The sequence below is a fragment of the Taeniopygia guttata genome, chromosome 1 (genome assembly GCF_048771995.1).
Source record: "Taeniopygia guttata chromosome 1, bTaeGut7.mat, whole genome shotgun sequence".
Lineage (NCBI taxonomy): Eukaryota > Metazoa > Chordata > Aves > Passeriformes > Estrildidae > Taeniopygia > Taeniopygia guttata.
This window is the reverse complement of record NC_133024.1, coordinates 31,595,658-31,618,185: the sequence shown is the minus strand read 5'-3', so window position 1 is coordinate 31,618,185 and position 22,528 is coordinate 31,595,658. Positions and strand designations below refer to the sequence as shown.

General features: G+C 38.8%; 1 protein-coding gene across 45 annotated transcripts in view; it reads left to right on the top strand.

Moving 5' to 3' along the window:
* Positions 1-22,528, top strand: part of TENM4 (teneurin transmembrane protein 4) — a 1,535,912-nt gene that overhangs the window by 1,303,736 nt on the left and 209,648 nt on the right. For all 45 annotated transcript variants that reach the window (XM_072936977.1, XM_072936960.1, XM_072936968.1 and 42 more), the window contains one exon: positions 20,740-20,992. In XM_072936977.1, coding sequence (XP_072793078.1) covers positions 20,740-20,992 — 253 coding nt within the window. The remainder of the gene's footprint in view (positions 1-20,739; positions 20,993-22,528) is intronic.

Here is a 22,528-nt window from a genome sequence, read left to right as displayed (position 1 = left end):
CTTTGCAAGCCAGGGGAAGCAGGAGCTCACCCAGGAGCGTCCCACTGCCATGGTCTTGGCACCTGAGCAGCTGCTGTAAGAAGTGTGTGTCTGAGGTGCTGAGGAGCACAGCCCAGTGTCACAGTATGGCTGAGCCTCTTGCTTTCTACAGGGGTGGCTCTGTGGCTCCAGTGGACAAAGTGGTGTCTGAGCACCTCACATGGATAAGTTGATCTTCCCATTATCTGGCTGAGACAGGACAGTGCTGGCAGTAACACTGCCACTGGTGTAGGCTCTGCAATGTGTCATGAATGAGCAGGTGTGATCCCCTCCAGCAGGGAGTGGTTTTATGGATACAGAGCATGGATCTATCTACAGCTGAATTACACCAGCACAACTCTGCTGAACTTAACAGATTTATTCTACACTAACATTAAATGAACCACAGATCAGATTCTTACACAGAATTCATTATACCATCAAGTTCTCCTCTGGTCAGACCCAGTAATAACTATACAAGTTGCTATACAATATGGTGCACTATGTGAGATTGCTTCACAGTAGAAATTGCTATGATAACATACAATTAGTCTGTGCATTGACACTGAATAGGGAAAGGATGCTGAAACAAAATCTAAACTCTGTAGGAAGGGAGACATTTAACATCTCCAAGAAGTACCTTGCAGAAGCACTTGTCAAATTCAGTTGTAGTTTCCCCTGTGTGTGTATGCTGTACTTTTGTTTGTTTTTTTTAGGAAAAACTGTTGCACAAAAGCCTGCCTTTTAAAATGTCTTTCAGTGGGTACTAAAAATAATTCTGTCATTGTCATCAGAGACTTGGAGTGCTGAATCAAAAATATATTAAAATATTTAGTGCCATAGAGGTAATTTTCTATGATCTAAAATTGCTGATCTAGGTAGTAGTCCTCATTATTGAAACTTTTGAACCTTGATACATTCTCAAACACTTTGTCATAGTTTAAATGGAAGTCTAAATTTTCTTCACAGTTATTCCAGTGCAAACAGGTCCCACAGAGACTAGAGTAAGATTTCAAGGGTCTGAGAGCAGCTTCTGCTGCGATCACCAGCTAGTGGGGAAAAAAAAGTGAAGAAAATAAGAGGGAAGGTATGACATCTCAAGGCTTCTGCAGACTCTGTTCTGTCTTGGGATGCCTCAGTAGAAAAATTAACCAAATTGCTTTCACATACATTTCTGTAAATCCAGTAAAGTCAATAAATAGTCTTTACATCAATTTATCTTCAGATGTTTGATTAGTGGTAATATCTAAGGTTCAAACAAATCAGTTTACTTCTCATTGTCTGGGTTGTGTCAGCTGGTTTTCAAAGTTAAACTTGCAAAGTGGGCATTCATGATGTGGAACTATAAAACAGTGTTACTTTCTACTTGAACACTATTGCAAATAATCCAAAATAGCTGTTTAAAGCAATTCTATGAAAGTATTTTCAATTCCAAGAGAACATAAACATGTGGAATAGTGTATAGGGCAATACATTTTAATTTTCTTAACTATATATATGCACTTCTGTTTTCCAAACCAAATGCATCTGGCTTTGGTGAAAGTAAATACTTCACGTGTGGTAGTGATACAAAGTTGTGGCATATCCATGTTCTAATTTTGTAAAGGTTCTTGCATTTTCTCAGATAGGAATTTTCACAGAAATAGCTGATAATTACATTTGTCATCCTCTCACATGGCCACAGCTGCAAAGATATAATACAGTAGCGGGCTCATGTTTAAAATGGTATTGACTCAACTCTAAGTCCCAAAGGTCACCATCATTAAAATCTAGGTCATGAGTTTTACATATGTCACTAAGATCATGCAGATGAAGAAAATAATCTACAAGGAAAGATTTTATGAGCTTTTCATTCTCCTAGATTTTAAAGCACTGGTTATATAATGTCTAAGCTAGTGGGGATGCAGAAAATAAAAATGTATTTTAAAAAAAGCAAAAAATTGTGTGTGAGGTCAGTCAAGGCAAGTAACACTTGGGTTGTAAGGTCAAGACTGCCCCCAGTCTTCAGTGTCTGGACTTTCCCATGTTTTCCTTCATCCAGCAGGACAATATTGAGCATTACTATTCACATGATAATGAATTAAGAATAAGAGGAAACTGGCAGATGCAGTTGCTCAGCTTCTCTCCATCATATTTGTAAAGTCAAGGCAGTCAAGCAAAGTCCCTAGTGACTAGGAAAAGGAAGATATAACACCTTATTTTAAAAAGGGTAAAAATAGGACCCTGGGAACCATCAACCAGTCAGATATTTCTGTGTCTGATAAAGTCATGGATCATATCTTCCTGGAAGCTACGTGTAGGCATATAGATAACGGGGAGGTGGTTAAGAGACATCACCATGGCTTTGTAGAGGGCAAATCGCACCTGACTGATCCATTGTTCTTTTGTGATGCAGCAGTCATGTTGGTGGAGAAGGGAAAGGCAACTGGTGTAATGTATCTTGGCTTCTTTAAGTCCTTTAAAGTGGTCCCACTCAGCATCTGTTTGCTCAGTTGCAGAGGTGTTGGTTTGATGGTGTGGTGGGCTGACCTTGGCTGGCTGTCATATGCCCACTAAGCCACTCTGTCACCCCCTCCTTGGCAGGACACGGGGAGAAAATACAGTGAAAAGTTCATGGGGTGAGGACAAAGGTGATCACTCAGCATTTACAGTCTCAAGCAACACAGATTCAGCCTGGGTAAATTAATTTATTTCATTGCCAATTTAGCAGAGTAGGATAAAGAAAAACAAGAAGAAATACAAAACTACTTTGTCTGATTCTGTGATAGCACTGATGAAAATAAAGTCCTCAGACAAGCGTTTCTCCAGGCAGTGACATTCGCTCTCAGCAGCCTGAGTGTAATGTATGCACTTCTGTAAGTGTACAAAGGATTCAGCACACTTCAGCATCTTGGGGTATCAGTCATTTGTTTCCTTGGCATATATTGATTCCTGTGCTATGTATTGACTATCAGATCTCTTTCTTGTCATTTTCTATATGTTCTGTGCAATATCCAGATAAGCTTTTGTTGTGCCTCCCCACCTCTGTCCCTCTAAATCCTTCAGCATGCCTCCAGCACTTCTGATACTTCCTGTTTTGTGTCAGGTTACAGGATGATGAGCCACTGCATCTGTTCTTTTAAATCCATACTGGACTGTTCGTTTTCATTGTAGTATCCTTGTTTTTCATTGAATTTTTGATTGTGTTTGCATCTGTATTAGAACTAAATAAGAAAATGTAAGGTTTTCAAATTTTAATGGATTAATAGTAGCTATTCCATGGGAAAATGTGCACTGTAACTGTCTGTGCAAAGAATAGAGTCAGGAATTAAAAAGTATTTTGTCATTGTTTACAAAATGGCAAAGGTGGTACAGAGTGATCTGTGCCTGCCTGGTGAGACAGCTTGAAGAGGAGGGGGATGGAAAATAAAATAGTGGGATTGCTACAATCATGTGCATATAGCATGTATATAGCATGTAAATTATGAGGCAGATAATCTGACAAATGGTCAGGAAATTTTCTTTAAGATCTGTCTCTGAGATTGACCTCTGAGAAAGTCAATCTGAACAAGCAGGTCAGACAAAAGTTCCTGACGGGTGGATGAGATATAATCTTGTATGAGTAGAGAGAGAGGTTGACACTTCAGAAAGAACCTGATAGAAATTCTGGCACTGATTTGATTATAATCAGATTTGGGTGTAATATGTTACCATGGCAATTGGTTTCCTAATTACTGAGTTCTCACAGGGATAGTACAAATGGAAAACAAACAAAAAAATCAGCAGGAGTGTTTGATCTTTTCTTACCACAATTGCAAAGGACTGGTTCTGATGTAGAAGCGATGGGGAGATATTCTATGATCCATAGCATATGAGTTTCATTTAGATGATCCTCATGGTCCTCACAGTACAACTGGAGGGTCTGTAAGAGGAAAAGGAGGAGACAGATAAGAAGAGTATGCCTAAGAATGGAATAATGTATGATTTACTGAACTAGATTCTGAACTAACTAATTCCCTGGCTTCAGTGGAATTTAGCTTGGATTTACATTGGTGTAAACAGGATCATATCTGATCCAGATCTGGATCACTGAACCTTATATAGCCACAAGAAATATATCTGGCATTTCCTGTAATGTGTGGTATATTATACCACTGTAGTATTTGCTAAGTCACATCACTTGAACCTTAGCCTATTTTGGAAGGGCAGTTAGTAAGGAAAGAGGATTATTTCTTTAAATGTCATGTTTGATGTCTTTCTTTCAAGATAACTTCCAACCTTCATCACACTGCTGTTTCATTCTAATTTAAATCATTAGATGTAGAGAAAGACAAGGTAATCCATCCTGAAGAAAAAAAAAATAATCAATGCAAGTAGGTGTAATTAGTAGTACTTTCCTCTAGTTGAGTCAATGGTGTAGAAAGAGCTGAAAAACCACTTCAGACTGCATTTGTTCTTCCTAATGTGTTGTGACTCCCTCACAGCTTTCATAATGAAGTTGTTTAGATCTCCCCTAGGACAGATATGTCTTTTTTTTCTAGTTAAAGAGACTGACAAGCTCTAATATGCCATGAATAATTTTATCTATGAAGAAAGATCCAGACATAAAGACTCATGTGGGCAGCAGGAGTTTTAATTTTCTTATTTGTTGAAAACCAAAATAAGCTTTTGATGAAGTGCTTACTTCACACTTCCTGTTTTTACTGAGTTTATTAAGTATATTCATAGGTGTAAATCCTTGGGGAAATTCTGTCTAAACCTGAATGTGCTTCCAGTCCCTGGGAGGCTAGGTACAAAGATTTGTTAGCTATATATGTTGTTGATTGCTCCTTTGCATTCATTCTGATTTGCCAAGAGAGTCTTCCTTTCTTGACAAGTTTAGTAACATAAATTAGAAAAAGGAAATAGTATGCCAAAAGATGAGAGCATGACTGTTCCATGTGTTTAAACTTCTCCACCAGTTTCATAAACCTGAGCTAGTGGGAATAAACATAGAATAAATAAATCAGCATTTGAAATTAAAAATAAAGAATCAAACCCTACATCTTCCCTGGATGTTGGTGTAGAAGCAGATGCTTTATGAATAATATCTTACACAGTTTGGTACAGATTTTGCCTGATAGTTTTGTGCACTCTTACTAGTTTAGAATACTTCGTGCAGGATGCCTGGCAGTTTTTGGGTGCTGTACCCACTTCATTTTCCTCCCTCTTTACATCTTGCTGGAATCTTCCTTCCAGTTGTATCTTGTCCAGTGTAGAGTGCTGCCTCTATAAATTGTACGAGAGCAGTATCTGGGCAGGCCTTCAGGAATACCAGGGTCATGTGCTTAAGGAAAAACATAAGAATGTGGTGTGTACATGTATAGAGAGGCCTTGTAGCCACAGCTACAAGAATAAAAAACAACCTAAGTGCCCCCTTGGGATTTTTTGGTTTAAAGAAGCACAGTTCTTCTTGCTGCTGATCAGAGGTATCTGTGGCTCAAGCTGTGTTTTTGTTAGATCTGTGAGGAATCACATTGGCATAAGTCTGACCCTGGCTCAGAACTAAACCACAGTTGCTTCTGGCACTGAGATCTGAGCAGTAGATAGCAATGCAGCACCATACCCTGCACCAGACACCAGCTGTCATGGCACTGACCCCTCAGAAGCCATCTCTCTTGTCCAGGTGAGTGTATTTACCAGCAGGTCAGTCAGGCAGCCTGTACACTTGCACACCATCACTTGGAACACTCTGTGTTTCTGTGTCAAAAATGTACAGAGGATGAAAGCTTCTAAAAGGCTGTTCAGATCACTACTGAGATGGAATCTTTGCTAATTTTCCAGCAGAAAACCCCTCTGTTCCCTTTGTTGTGCCAAGTGCTGAGTTTCTGGACAACCTTCCACAGCTCAAACAGCTGCCTTGGTCTGCAGATCAGCTGTTTGAGCCACAATGCTGTTCCATGCCAACCAGAGCCTGTGTTTTGCTTTCATACCTGTTTGTTTGGTGTATGTCACAGGTACAAAGCCTTTTGGAGTCAGCAGAGTATTTATCAGCGACTCCAAGTCAGCTGAGAGGTAGAAACACTGTCATTACTTGTTCGTGGATCGCTGCTTGATTTACAAGAGGTAGTGGTCTCCAAGGAAGTGGGAATGGGAGTTACCAAGATTTTCTTGATCTCTTTTAGTACAAATGTTATAATCTACCATCCTTCAATTCTGAACAGCTAATTACCCATGGTGGGATGCAAACTTTTAATAAAGGAAAATTTTCAGAATTTGTTGATTCCCACTGGACTGCGAAGTGTAGACTTACTGAAAACTTGGGTGACTGTAGTATGCATATAGAGGATGCAACCCCTCCCTGCAATTTGGATGGCTCCCACTGTGTCATCCACAATATTGACACCTTTTGTCATTATGAGGAGGCTATTTCATTGGACAAGTCCCTCATCATAAGCTGGGTACTGTCTTTCTGAGGATTATCTTAAAAACATCTCAAGTCTTTTACAGGGAGAAAAAAAAAAAAAAAAAGGTTTTTCTGCACTGACAGACTTTTGGGTGATATCTCACTTCAATGGAGCTTTTATACTGATTCCTAAAAAAAGTGGGGCTTCCTTCAAGAAAAAGATATGACTGTCGCTACTTTCTTTTTCTCACCATAAATCACAGAATGACAGGATAGTTTGGGTTTGTAGAAACCTTAACGATCATTGATCTCCAACTTCCCTGCCATGGGCAGGCACAACTTCCACTAGACCAGAATGCTCTTGAACTCTTCAAGATGGAGGTAGCCTTTTATATAGAGAAGACCATCTACATATGTATAACTAAGGAAAAGCAATAATTTTATTCAGCTTGTTAAAGATTGTTTTGTAACTCATGATGCAATCTCTATTTGTCCCCCCCAGTGCAATCACCTTAATTATTAACTATTTCCTAAGAAAATAAGGTCTAAATAACTGTATTGCCTGTCTGCCTGACTCCCTGTTACCTGTATTTTTAAGCTGTTGACCAGTTTTGGCTGCTTAATGAGAGCAGAGGTCTCAAAGCACCAAATTCCTACAAATTTTGTGGAAATTTACTTCTTTGTGAGAGGAAAGATATGGAGAATTACACCAATGCACATTCTTTTTGTGGGCAGCCAAAACATATGAATTCCTAGATGGAAGCAGGATTGGGAAATTAAACACATACGATCATATGTACTTAGTCACAAATCTTTGTGCTGAACTTTGTTTTCATTACTTCAGAGTTCACTATTTTAGTGTACAAATTGAGCTCTGTTCCTTTCATCATCCAATACCTTTAATTATAGCCATAGTCATCTAATATGGAGTCCTATTATCAGATGCTCTTAACTAAATAATGCTCTAAATTACTGTAAAAATCCAGGGTGAAAATTGCTATGCGATAAAAATATATTATTTGTGTTTCTGTTTACTGGAAATATATATTAATGTTTCTGGTTCCCAGTGTATACAAGATAGATTATTTTAAAAGCTAGATTATTTTAAAAAAAAACCATGTCCCAAATAGGGAAACTATCATTTTACTCCTCCAATATACACTGTGCAATTACACAGAAGCATGGGTGGTTTGTAACTGTCAATGTTACTACTGTGAATTTAAATGGAGAGTCTACATTCCCTGCTGCCTCGAGTTTTTCTATGAGGTCAGGCCACCTCTTGGCCCTGAAGATCCCAGCAGATTTGGTTAGTCTGTGGGTTCTCTTCAGGGAACAGTCTGGTGCTTTTCCTGTGGATCTTTCAGTAGATATAGATTGGACTGGGTAAGAGAGGAGTGCGGGGAAACTTGAACATGTACATTCAACCCTTCTGGCTTATATGGCTTATGAGAGCTGGTTTTAAGGATTGGTTGGCAGAGACTGTGAATTTCAGACTTGACTGATGGGGGGAAGATCAGGGATGGTCCACATGAAAGTTGATAGTTAAGAAGAAAAGCTGTAGAAGAGATGAAGACAATCTGGTCCATCCGTGATCCTTCTTCAGGGCCAATGTTTCCCTGCCTTACTCTTGCTCTTCTTCTCTGACATAATTTGTAATTTTTCTGGCTAGTTTCTGGCTGCAGTTGCATTTCCTTCACTTAATGTATCCACAAACCCTGCTCATTTGTTTTTCTTCAGTGAGGCATCAAATGCTGATTAATCTCAATGAATCCCCAGCATCTAAAACTTTCTTTAGGAGCCAGATACTGCCCACACTCTGCACAAAACTGCTGCTGACATCAAGAGTTATGTTGCAGATCAAGGTGAGTATTGACAATACAGGTGTTTTGCTGCAGATCAAGGGCAGTGGATCTCTGTGGGAGTTTCTGCACATTTCTTTCCAAATGGCTATGCTGGCAGGGAAGTAGGCTGCTGGACTCATAACAGCAGACACAGATCTGTCCCTGTCATGGTTTGATCACTGGAACTGAAAAATAAAGAAAGCCCTGCCTGGTTTCCACTATTAAAGTTACCCTCAAATATTAAGGTATTTTTTTCAGAAAATGAGCTGTAAAATTCCAACCATGCTAAAGTCTTAGAGAGTTTTACATTTCTTTTCAATGGAGTCTGGGCTTCGTCCTTCATGCAGGAGCTGTCTTGTTCTTTGGCAGGCTTGGTGGCTGTCCAGTGATGAGTTAAATGATTCTTTCCTGTAGTTTTGATGTCAATTTGATAAATATGTGAAGTACTTTAGCTTAACAGTGAGTAATACAAAGTTCTATGCATAAACAAATTCCGTGAAATTTAAGCCTAAAAGTTTTAAAATATCCAGTCATTATTAATTTAAATAATGTTATTAAGTAATTTTATTTCTGCTTCAGAAATGTATTTTTGGAAGAGGTTCCTTCACAGTAGGCTGAATAGGATGTGTTCTCTTAGCATTTGTAAAACCCTGTAGCCAATTATTCATCCCACTGTTTAATTTGCAACTTGTGGCTTGTGATGGGCCCATTCCAAACTCTACACCATTCATCTAGAGGGTTGAGGAGGCTCTGGGACTTTGAAGGGAACAAAAATAAACCTTCTTTATCGCATGTTATTTGTGAATTACAGAATAAAATATGTCTTAATTATCATCTGTTTAATTGAACCAAAAAATTTTGTCACCCTCCTTGGTTGTGTCCTGGAGTTGTGTCAGTTGGTGCCAGTGGCAGACTAAAATAGCTTTAATATGGTTGTCCCTAAAAACCAAGGCTGTATTTTAATATGACTACATTCTGAACTCCATTTTTTCTGCTTAAAGAGAGATAGAAGGGGTATAAATTTGATAGGAAATGTTTCCAGCATGAAGCTGGTATAAATTGTTTTGCTCAGAGACTAACTAGCAATGTTTGAAACGAGGTTTCATATACAGCTGAAATGTATATTGTCAGGATACTTGGAAGTCATAAAAAAATCCCTTTTCTACCCTGAACAGTTGTTCTAGTTCTCTGACAGTGCATATATGAAATTATTGTTTATTGTTTTGATCACACCAAAGCCTTTGATAATATAGAGATATGTGCATGTTTGCACAGTCTTCATAAGTAACTGATCTTTTCTAAACCATGCCGTGCTCACATTTGTTGAAAATACTATAAGAAAATTATTACTTTATTTTGACATTTTTCCTAGGAAGCTCTCCTAAACTGCTTCAAAGAATGTCAAGAGCACTTAGAGGAAGCAATGAAAAGAACCTTACAAAGCTCATCTTTTGTGATAATCTGCACTTTAAAGCCGTGTCCTTCATGCCGAAGCGTTATCTGAGTGCGCTGTCACTCTCCTGAACTGCCACATGCTAAGGGAACCTGCAGCTAGTACTGGATTTCAGTCAGTGCTAGGACTCTGTACATTACTAATCAACCTAAGCACCTGGCTCTGGGATCTGCACTAATATCGCTCATTTGGGGCTTGATTTTTCCAATTTTCCTGGTAAATTTTTCAAGGCCACAGGTATCACGGAGTGGTGGAAATGGGAGCTCGTACCTTACTTCTGTTATGGCATCTGAAAATCTCTCTCGGCATATGTAGAGATACCAGTAATAGTCCAGTGACAGTTTCACACATGAACAATTGTAGGCTAGTGTAGATGAAGAATGACTTGCAGAAATAGATCTGCCTCTCTCAAACCTCTTCTGCCTTGTGCACATGAGAATAACTGCTGAATAGCCTGGTACCCTTGTTTTCTCTGTTTCCCCTGCACTGAAGAAAACCACAACAAGCACCAGGACTATAAATAATAATTTCAATACTTCTTTTCTTTAAGAAAAGCTCAGGCAGTCTTTTTGTTCTACCGGAAGCCTTTTCGTGTATTCATTTTAAATTAGCCTATTTTCCAAGATGGAAATTGAAGGACAGTAGTCATCGCTGCCAGTAAAGACAATAGCTCATGGAAGGGAAACAAAAGTCAAGAGGAGGAACTAAGAAAAGATCAAAATCTTTTAACTATAACATGTTTTTTCTGTCTCTGTAGCACAGTATGCATTCGTCTCGCTGTATCAAGACAGATATACACTAAGGTACATTCAGAATATTAGGGTGAAAAATTAACATCAGAACATGCATAAATGTCTTTATGATCTGTTAATATTTACGTGTAGTGTATTTATAGTTTAGTTGATGTAATTTAAGCACTACAGGTTTGCAACATGAAGTGTAGAAGTAAAAAAAAACAAAGTGATAAATGAGATTGATCATGAATATTTCCTCTCAGACATGTGTTGTCAAAGGGTCTGTATCAATTAGTACTGAGATTTTTTGGGGTGGAGACATTATGAATAGTTAGAAAACCATACACTCTGGATAAGCTACATAGCCGTTCCATCAGGTTGCTTTTGTGAACAAAGTGCAGCATTGTTGAGGGTGTCTTGACAGATTCATAGTTTTGATTTTCTTTTAGTGGCTTCTTCAAGTGTTAATAAAAATATAAAAGTTTTATGTCTGTTCCAGAATTATTTGGAGTGCAGCCGTCTGCCATCGTGCTTCCAAGAATGTCAAATAGAACCTGAAGGGAAAGGTCATGGAGCCCAGCTCTCACAAATCAGATTCCTATGCCAGAGGGAATAAGGTTTTCCACCTGTGCAGAGAGATTTTACACTCATCTGCACCCATTGTTTTCACCAAAGGAAGTTAGTCAGCTTTGTGTACATGGTGGATGGGGCAGGGAGTGTAGGTAGTAATCCCTGTGACGGACATCATGTCAGTCACAGCTGTCAGATGGAATTGTCACCAATTTATGTTGTGCTTTAGAGGTGTTTAATAGAATTTTCTTTGTTAAAACTTTAAAGGCAGGAAAAAAATTAAAAGGAGCATGGGGGCATAGAATGGGTAACAAAGGAAAAACTGGAGAATTAGTTATGTACTGTGCAGTGTCTCTGTTTGGTAGCACCTGGGGGAGGGGGCAGCATGCAAAGAAGTTGATCCAAAGTAATGAAGAAAAATATTTGCCAGCAAAGACTTGAATTAGTTTCAATTGTTGCCAACATGAAATCTCCCCATTTCTTTCTCAAGACTGAATAATTAAAATCATTAGTGCTTGTAAACATTCTGCTGGACCACATCATGTTGCATTTCATAGCACTTTGCTGTGAAATAATGGAATTGTGTGTTTCCAGAGACCTATTCATTCACAAGCCTGGGTAAGATCTAAATGAAAAAGAATGGACAAAACCATACCTCAGACATTTGTGCCATGCAACTCCCTGGTGGCTGTGGGATTTATATGCCATTTGAGGTGGGAATCCAGACCAAAAGCTTGCAAGTTAACATTAAATACAAATTTAATATTAACAAACATTAAATTTAAAAAAATTACATACCTGGTCCTGACACGTGGTCAAACTGCATGAAACTTGTGTGCTTCATATTTGTAAAAGGATGGGCTCTGGATTGTCATGGCTGACAACATTGTAAAAAATTCATAAACCAGACTATTTCCTCAGCTGCTATTAATAGTCAGCTTTGCTGATGAAGCTGGGGATCTGTCAGTCCTGTGTGTTTGTGCACAGCTAAGTCACAACAGTGCTGCCGTTTAGAAAAGATTTTTGAAGGGGTAAGCAAAATAGAGACTGTTTGTTCATTTTAATTTTATGGGGAAACAGACAAAGATCAGGTCTATATTTCAATTTTTCTAATACAGGTATATGAAAAAAAACCAAAAAGACAGCAATATCTGAGAGCTTTGCTGGCAAAATCCTGAGTTTTGTTTGCTATTACAGCAGCCAGAGGCACATTTTGCCGATGTGCTTGTTTCAGGAACTGCTTAACACAAGCAATTCGGAGATTTCCTTGTGCAGCTATACAGGTAATCATGTCTGGTTTGGGCAACAGTGAACTGGCTGGTTATCTGTTTCATATATATATATATATTTGTCTTCATATGTTACTGCATAAAAGGATCACAAAACAGACACAGAAGAGAGTGTGTGGATGGAAACAAGCAAAACTCGCTCTGTATCAAAGAGTTCCCTGGGGCCTCAAGTCAATAAACTACAGACATCAGAGAAATGCGCTACATTTCTTTCAAGAAGAACAATCTTAGGTGTAATAACAGTTGTATTCTTAAATGTACAGTGGAAGGGGCAACAAATCAGAACTTTTTCAATTTCCCCAGGCCTTTTATGCATGAGGGATGGCACCCAGCTGCTTTGGCCAAGTCTGTGCAAGTTAGATGCTTTGGACAGGAGACTATCGATCTAATTGGCATAGTTGGCTAAACTATAGATACTGGGATATGGTGGGTGGCTACAAATGAGTTTTAGGATTTGTGTGTGCTACGGAAAACAATGGGAATTGAATACACCTTTCTAACACTTCAAAAAAGGCACATAGCTTCAGAAGTACTGACTTCATACATCTCTTACTTGGAAATATGAAAGCTGAAGGATCCCAGTTCTTCAGGAGGTGGGTTTTGAAGTTTTATTTACACACGTTTAGAAACATTCAATGAGCGTAATATTTAGTAACTCGAAATCAGAGCACAGATGCACCATCCTTAGCTCCAGGCCAGCAGATTTTCTTGCCTGACATTATGGTGCTGTACCCTGCTAAGATGTAGTGCAGGTTGTTTATCCTCAGTCATTTAGCTGGAAGGGAGCTTGAAGGAATCAGCAGTACTGTCAGAATGGCACAGCAAACTCATTTGAGCATCCTTGAAAATTAGGAGAGTAGCAGTTTTTGGTTTCCAAACATGAGAACCCAGACCTAAGGGGCTGAGAGCACAGTGTGGTTGACTGCAGCATCTCACCTGAGTGGTGAGGCTCACAGTGAGTTTTTATGTTTGGGGGCATGTCTGAGAGGAAAGGAGGTCTAATGAAGCATTGTTTATTTGTTTGTTTATATGCTTCGACCAGAAAGGCCAGCAGTTCAGCAGCTTGAGACTTCAAAGGCCACTATTGCCTCCAGTGTGTGGTGTCAGGGTAGTTAAAGATGTTTCTTTTCAGTAAGTCCAGCAGAAAATTCAGTCTCCAGGGCTGCAGGAGAATTTGCTTAGCTGCGCACAGTAGAAGCTACTTTCCTGTGTTTCCCATAAATTATTTCACAACTTAAATATGTTATTTGAGTTTACACTCTGCCACATACTCTGGGGTTTTTTCACATTTCTTTGTGCTAAAGACAATGATTCTTTATAAACTGTCAGAGGCTAAGCAGTAGTACTCTGCCTTGATTTTATTAGATTGTGACTCTCTTTTATTGAGTAATGAACATCATGAGTTAGAAGTCTGCATATCATCCTTTGATGGTGACCTGAACCTTTTTAAAACAATTACTTGTAGGGCCTTCAATCCAGTCAGATGCATGCTGAAATGAAAAAACATGCATGCTGGCATGAAAAAACAGCCACCCAGAGCTCCTGTTGACTATGTACAGGCAAAGCTTGACAGCCCAGCATCAAACAAAAAATTGATTTTAAGCCCAGAAGTCAATATCTTGCTTTTGCAAAGGCACTTTGGCACTTGAGAGGAAAGTTTGCATGTAATGTACACATTTGGTGAACAAAATACAAAGGAGATGGTTTGTTTGGACTTGATTTGGTGCACCCATGGTTTTCTATAAATAGTAAAGCAAGTGGACTGTTGATCTGTGCAGATGGAGGGGAGCTTCAACTTGTTTTACATGTGCACAGGTAGCATCTAAATGGGCCTGATTTTTGATGTAATTGATCAAAATAAAGCTCCTTAAGTACAGCTATGACCTGGTAATGTTTCAGGATTAAGTCTTAATAAGTTTATAAAGTCTAGTCTTGTCAATCAGTAACAAAGTTCCATTTTATCTGCTACCTGATTTTGGGGTCCCTCATTTTCTCTTTCTACTTGTTATGGTCAGTTTGTGAGATTGAGATGGTGAGAAAAATGATTGCCTCTTTTACATGTGCTATACTGCTGGAAGTCAAGTTTAGATTTTGATAGTTAGAGTCTTTCTGCACTGGTTCTGATATGTGTATTTTTACTAAAAATATCTAGAATATCTATGGACAGTGTCTGGAGACATTCATAGGGACAATGAGTAGTGTTGTAATGAAAATACACTGCAGGTTTTAAATTCTGCAGCTTTTTTTGGTGCTCAGTCTTTGTAGTACATGCTATTACAAATTCAATGTCCAAGTTTCACATTTAGAGGGATACTCAAAACTATTTATATCTTTATAGCTGATATTCCTCTAGTAAGTATTTTCCAATGTTTGTGGATTTTTCTGAACAGAAGACTACATCAAAGCTGCATGGGAAAACTCTTCTTTAGGCTTTAGTTGTCCACAGTTGGTTGCGTGTTTATACACATGGTATCATAATGTATGGGTGAGATACAAGGCTGTGAAGACTGCAAATCAAGGAGTTCAGCTGGAAAAAGACTCTGAGCCAGAATACTCTCTAGAACCAGGACACAGACACTGATGATTCTAACTGCATGATGAGGACTATACTCTTCTCTGGGTGAGAGCCCTTAATGGAACAGCAGCCCCTTATTATTCTGTTATATGAAATAAAACAGAGGAAAAAAGGTGTAAGGTTAGCTGTCCTATTGTTTTGTTACTTAATGGAGATTATACATAAGCACTTTGCTTTCCTTTTATGTTTCGGTGTCATTTTGAAAACCAGAGACACAAGATGCTGCTATAGGAAAAGATGTGTTTCACAGTCTGTTGAAAACACTCCACTTCATAGTAGGAGAAGCTAGTCTTAAGTGAAATTCAGTGGTTGTGTGTCTTAAGGAGAGATACAGTTGTTCCAGTTGTAATGCTGATTCTAGCTTTTAAGTGTTAGTGAGGGAAAACACTTTTGCAAACACTTTATCTCTGCTCAGATAAATCATCTGACTACTGAGTGACCTATTTCGCTCCATCTCTTTTCACCCTCCTGTGCAGTGGCTTCCTCACTGGACTTTCCCATGGAGACAGACACTGTTGTCAGACATTCCTTGAAGGAGGAAATTCTGTTCTAGGTTGCAGAATATCAGTGCCAGCCATGGCGTGGACCAGCTTGGTACAAAAGAGGTACCTTTGCACACTGCTTCAGCTAAGTCTAGATGTTGCATATTCAGCTGGATTATCTGCAGATAGAATTAAAACTGGGTCTTCAATCTGTCCTGGCTGTAATCAAAAGCTGCTAAGGTACCCTTCAAGCAGGCAGCTCCTCCCACTTTGATTTTCCTCCTAATATTTTTCCATTATCTACCAAATTGGGGGTTAAATATTCTCTGCTCCCTTTTCATTTTGCAGACACCATCATTGGCTTGGCATGTGTCTGATAGGGAAGCTGTTTCTGGCAAGCAGTCTCACTTCTAATAGTAAATTCCCTGTGTCTCCTACAAAGGTGATACAAAACACTCAGTTCAGTTTTTCCTAGTCCACCTGACCTTAAGTGTCTCATCAGATTCATGAGAGAAACCCCGCAGTTCCCATACCCAGTGGCACCCAACAGGACAGGGAGCCCTGTGAAGGTGATTTCAGCTGGCTGGTGCAAGTGCTGTGACTGTACATCTGCAGCAGACTGAAGTGGGTCCTGTAGCTGAAGCACAGCTCTTTGCTGTGCTGTCAATTGAATGCAGAGTATGTTGTTCAAAAACAAAATAGTTTCTTCTGCAAGAGGTGGCAGGATGGGGGCTGTGGGTGTTTATCCTTGTGAGTGGGCACAAGCACTATTGTCCAAAGTCACACTAGCAAGTTCATCATCACAGCTACTGTGGAGCTGAGGTTCAAGGGAGCACAGAGTGATTCATTCCACCTGGCAATATATACAGTGAGTAAAGAGAAATATTTCCTGTACCTAATCCAGGCACCAGTTAGGCATCAGTCTGTCTGAATGTGAGCAGACGTACAAATGACAAATGTGTGGAAGAACAGAATAAGCTGGGGAAAATATGAGAATGTATTTTTCACTCAGAGGTTAGCACATTTGCTCTGAACACAATCCCGAAACCTAATGAATCAGAAAGTGTAATTGTTACATAGACTAATTTCAAAACAGTACTACTCATTAAAGGTTAAGGGAGAGAAAAGGAACATGAGGTTCAGACCTTTTATTGAATTTTGTCATAGTAGGTCCTCACTGGTGATTTTTTATGATTCACATTTATTCAGCTCTTCATTCACAGCTTTCTGTCAAGGCTCTCTAGCATGTACCAAGTACAAGCTTCATTAACTGTATTATCTTTAAGCTCTGCTTTATCCGTGATTACCAAGCCAGTGTTTCTCAATGACATTTTAATGTTAGAAAACAAGTTAAAAAAAAAAAGCCACAAAAAAACTCAACATAAAAGCAGATTTCAATCTGTTTTTTGCATTCAGATTTCCAAAGTTTCTTTACATTTGAATACAGATATGTTAGATACAGTGTGGTTGCCCATTAGAGAAAATGAGGCTTATGGGGAGCTCTTTAAGTTCTGGCTATTTAGACTTCCATGGTTCACAGCCTGTCTTCTAGAAATGTTGAACTTTATCTCTGGGATGCTCTTTCATTGGCCCCTAGTGTCTAAGACTGGGACTGGTGTCTAAGACTCCTTTGCTATTGACAGGTCTCTTCTGTTCTCCCTTCAAGGCACAAATCAACCCTTAAACTGTTTTGCTTGACTCTGAGACTATTAGAAATTTGGATAGGTGGGAGAGAGGTGCTTTACAAGGTGTTTGTTGATTCCGTGGTGTTCTGTTAGCTCAGCTGATCCCTCTGAGTAGCTCAGGTCAAGTTTTTCATTCTAACAAGTAGAGAGGGAATGATAAAGTCTGTGTCTTTTTAGAAACCAAAGATGAAAATTGCAAGAAGGAAAATGTTGAAAATTCTCTCTTTTGGAGTAAACAAAGATTACTTACAGACAGTCACATTTAGCTATCTTATACTTGGTTAAAAAAGGTCTTGGAGAATCTTGTACAATTTGTGCACTGGCCATGGTGTTCTGCTCCTTTATAAAGTCTTCTGAATTCCTGTGCTGCTGTTGTCCCAGTAAAGGCTTGCTGATAGATGTAGAGAGCTGTATCACACTTCCCCTGTATCCCACCTATGTGGTGAGATCTGTAAAAATTAAATTCTGTAAAAATTCAGTTCTGTGCAATAGACAGCAAATGATCTGAGCATCTTCCCACTGTGTAAGATCTACACACATACATGATGTAAGAGAGCCATTGCAGCCAGCATTAAGTTCTCCTTCCTGGGGGGAAATACAGCCACACAGTTTATATCACTCAAACATTGTGGGTCTAGTTAATAGTCATAGAATCACAGGTTTGGGATGGAACCCTTAAGACTCTTTAGTTCCAACCCTCTGCCTGGGCAGGAACACCTTTTGTTAGACTGAGTTGCTCAAAGACCCATCCAGCCTGTCCTTGAACACTTCCAGCAGTGAGGCATCTGCAGCTTCTCCCAAGCATACTCAAAAAAGGGGACAGTTGAAATTTTAGGAAATCAAGAAAGATTTTTTTTCCTTTTCATTATCCATTGCAAATCCCATAGGAGCTTGGTCACAGCAGAGGGTAAGAACCTTAACAGGTTTTTTTTGCATCAAGAAAATCCTGCACAGCTGCAGTAGTTTTCAGTAGGATCATTTTCTGGCTTGTGCTTTTGTCTATACCTTATTTCTGATGTTCCTTAATTTGAGAAGAAGACAATAAAAAAAAAGTATCATAAGGCAAGGGAAATAATTACTAATTCTAGTCAAGGTATATTAAATTCCATAATGCTCAGACATGACATAAGTGTTCAGAATTTGTATATGAATGAAATAAAAAACATTCTGGAAGGAAAAGCTACTTAAATGTTAGAAAAACCAAAATGCAAGCTATAAAATCCTGTGAAAAATCACATAGACCAGAGTAAGATAGATGTGCTGTCTTTACTGAGCAAAGAAATAATGGAGAATATGAAAATAGAGTATGAAAATAACACATTTTTACTTGATTCAAAAGTATTACCCATAATAGCATCTGCAATGTGTCTGTAATAATATAGTGTAAATTGGAATTTACATAACAGATCTTTGAAAACAGGCTTTGACTCACAATGTGAAAATGGTGCCTCCAGAAGGAAAAGTCAACCAATAGCAGGAGAACTTTGCAGAATGCCTATTACTTATTCCAAGATCCACCCATTTAGCCCCTTTGTAGATTGCATAGTATTCATCTCAGACACGAGCTATGCTGAAAACTTAAATAGCTGGTTTTGGAAACCTCTTGTTTCTCCTGAAGAGACAAGTCATTTTCTCAGGGATGAATTAAGTTCTTATTAATGGTGATAGAGTGGCAGCCCTAAAAGTTGGAAACTCTCTATTTGTGTTCATCTCCCTCAGCTGGATTTAATACACTCTTCCTATCTGTTGAGTAGAAGAGTCATTAATTTAACTAAACTAGGTGTAGAATTCCTTCACTGTTGCTTTTATTGCCTCGATGGTCAAGATTTCAACTAAGCAACAGTCTCCAGCAATATCCAGTCCAAGAACTGTTGGACACTTTGATTCACATGGTGCTGCAGAGCTGAGGTGAAGCTGGTTTAGTTCTGATACTTCTTGTCTGTACAGTCCATGATCATTGCTCTTCCCTTTCGTTTGCTGGCTGATGTGCAAGTCAAAGCCAACATTACTGGCATTATAGGACTTTTAAAATTTTGATTGAGCCTTGCTAAGTTAGATTTTTTAGTAGTTCCTTAGATTCCCTTGAGAAGTCTGTCTGTCCAAATGTAGATGACTAGTATAGATCTCTTTTTGAACTTGTTGGTTTCTGTGTTACTGACATAAAATAGAGAGACCAGTAGGTATGTACCTGACCTTTCTGGGGATAATGGCACCTCTGTAATTAGCACTTTTTTTTTTGCTAGACCACCTCAAACACCATTAGGTTCTGGTATAACCAGCCATAGTTAATGATGAGGTAGTGTGAGTCAACACAGGGTGAGGAGGGGCAGGATGGCTCTCTCACACATTGCCATGTTTTACCTCATGTGTTTAACTATCTGAAAAGCTGCAGAGACACTGTGAATGCTTTTTCTGTTCCTCTCCTAAATCCAAGTCCTAATCCAAATTTCAAAAGTATCATTACATGTCTGATACAATTCATTGTAATTTACAACCACGTACAGTTTGTTCAGTTCTGAGGTCTCTAATTAGAGAATAAATGGGGGTTAATTTCTCATGATACAGAAGTCTGGTAAATATTAGATTGATAGAAGAGACATTCTTTTCAGATAAGGCACCACAAAATTATTGTGTACTTCAAAATCACAGAGTGGGTGAGGTTGGAAGGAACCACAGTGGGTCATCTGATCCGAACTTCCTGCTCCAGCAGGGTTGTCCCATGCATACAATTCTATCCAGACAGTTCTCAAATATCTCCAACGAGGGAGACTCGTCAACCTCTCTGGGCAATCTGTTCCAGTGCACAGTATTAATGGCTTTTGAGCACGAGCCCACTAACAGTAGAGAGATATGTGTCCTGTTTCTCATATGCAGTGTGCTGTACTGTCAGTCTCCCTCCAGTTCCATCAAATACTTTGGTTTTCTTCATTTCCAAAAAAACATGAAAAAAATGCTTTATGGTTAGCGAAGAAAAAGTAAAAATACAGATATAATCAGCACTTTCTTCATCTTTCCTAGGTGTTTGGCTTCCTCGGTCTGCATTCTTCAGTCTCTTGGCTAAGAAATGCTCTGAGATTTACTCAAAGTAGCCATATCACTGATCTTTAACGTCTTTTTTCTTGTTTTATTTTCCTGACACATCTGCTTTTATGCCACATGCATTTTTTACTCAGTTTTGAGTACATTTCTAATAGTACAAACTATTGGATTTTGTTAAATTGTATAACCCTGACGTGCTTTTATGGCTTTCGCTAAACCCAGTCTATGATTAAATGTATTTTTAGTCTTCTTCTTGACTTAACTATTGAAAGTTCTGAGGCAAAATGGGCAGAACAAACTTGTCTGGGAGCTGTATATCCATCATAAAATGCCTCTAACATGTTATCTGTCCAGACTGGGTGTATTTTTCATGCTTTATCACAAATCGGTGCCACAGATAGATTGCAGTTTGCAACCTGCAGTTGTTCATCGAAGTTAACTTGGCTGTCAGGACAGCCTTTCTGCAGTGCTTTAAACTTTCATAACTTTTGTGCATGAGACTGAACTATTTTTCTAGCTGGCTCAGGGATCAATGCTGTGTCATTAGAAGATGTGGAACAAGGTTATGAGTTCATTTAGGATGTGTGACACCCCAGCTTTCATACTTTTTATAAATGTCTGCACATAAATGAACCCAGTATGAAACTACTCAATTCATGAACCTTAAAAGTATTTTGCTTGCATTTTAGATCATCCTCCAAATATTCAAAATCATTCAAGACTTCGAACTCCACCGCCTCCAATATCACATGCTCACACCCCAAATCAGCATCACGCAGCCTCCATCAATTCCCTGAACAGAGGGAACTTCACTCCACGCAGCAACCCGAGCCCAGCTCCTACGGACCACTCTCTCTCTGGAGAACAACCAGCCACTACTCAAGAGCCAGCCCATGCTCAGGACAACTGGTTACTCAACAGTAACATCCCACTGGAGACAAGGTAGGTCGCCTTCTTTAGCACTTGCAATGTTCTTACTGTGTGTGCTCAGGATGTTATGGAACATACACACATTTGCATAGCCAGCCACCTAGTTTGTGAATTGGTGTTTGACTTATGCATTTTGCGTTGTATTTATTATTCCTTGTGTCTTTTTATTTGGACCAGGAGAAGAGGAAATTGCTCTTCTTTCATAAACTAAAAACGTTGTCTTTACCAGCTGTTTATAAGGTTATTTTCCTCATTTATAATTGGAATCGGGATCATAGATTAAAATGTCCTTGATTTTCTTTCTTTTATTCTCTTTTAATGTCTTTTCTTCCTATGTGGTAGGATAAATCAATAACCTATTTAAAAAACTGAAATCAGTCAGTATATTGAAAAGATTTAGCCTTGTAGCTGTGCCTCATCAAGCAGTACTTTCATAGTATGTAATTCAGGAAAGGTTGATCTTGTTTCACCTAATGAAGAGAGGTCAGCTGCTGCCCTTTTCAACATTGCTCTAGCAAGCATAAAACACTGGATAGCCTACCTTCAGTCATTTAACAGTGTTGCCATTTAGCTCTCAAAATCTTTTCCACCTATGCAACACCTGAAGGGTGTGACAAGGGTGTGCCAAGTTGTTGTAGTCCATGGCTTTGTTCAGATTCTGTGTTCAGGTTCTGGAAAAGAGAGCTCTCATAGTCCCGTCAGCCTCAGTCCTCCTATCTGATGGTGCGTGCATCTACTTGCAGTCCCACTTGCTTTCTCCAGAGGTTTTGCTTCACTATTTCCTTTGCTACCAAGCAGCCACTGGGAATGCTGGAGTCATTAGCTCCCATACATGCTGTCTTTTTCAGTCTGTAAAGGAGTTTTCCAAGCCTAAAACATGGTGCACTTACTCAACTGTCTTTGTCTAACTTTCTCAAACCAACAAGATTTCAGATGGCAAAAATCATACAATAACTGAAAACTGAGACGAGGCCCAAATTTGTCACATCACTGCTGGTGCGACTCTCACTGAGAGGCAGCAATAATTGTAGCTGTATCGACAAATTGTACCCAGTTTTGCAAACTTCTGCTAAGAGAATGTTTTTTTAAAAATGAGCACATCTGTCAATCTTTTTGAGAATGAGCTATATCTGCTGGCCCTCTGAAACTTCTAAAACAACCTCAATATCATATTTTGTGACATTTAAAGATAATTAATTTTTCTGTGACTGCTTGATTAAAAGGACTCAACTAAGAACTGGATCCAAAAGATTAAGACAAAATTATAAGCAAATAATGCAAGTGTGATTTGGCAACAGTTTTAGTAATTATATTGTGTTAATTATCAAGCACAAATACCAAAGCATTGAGTTTTATGTGATAATTCTTATTAAAATTGCATTAAAAAATACGTAGACCCTACTTCTGCAACTCTTTTGTAATAATCCTCTATAATTCTGAAGGAAGTCCTGTGCCTTTTCCTAGTCAGGTGGTGAATTCTTTATAGAAAACATAATACACTGTTTTAGTAGTGCAAAACCTTAAAGGCTGTCCTCGTTTCTTCTATGA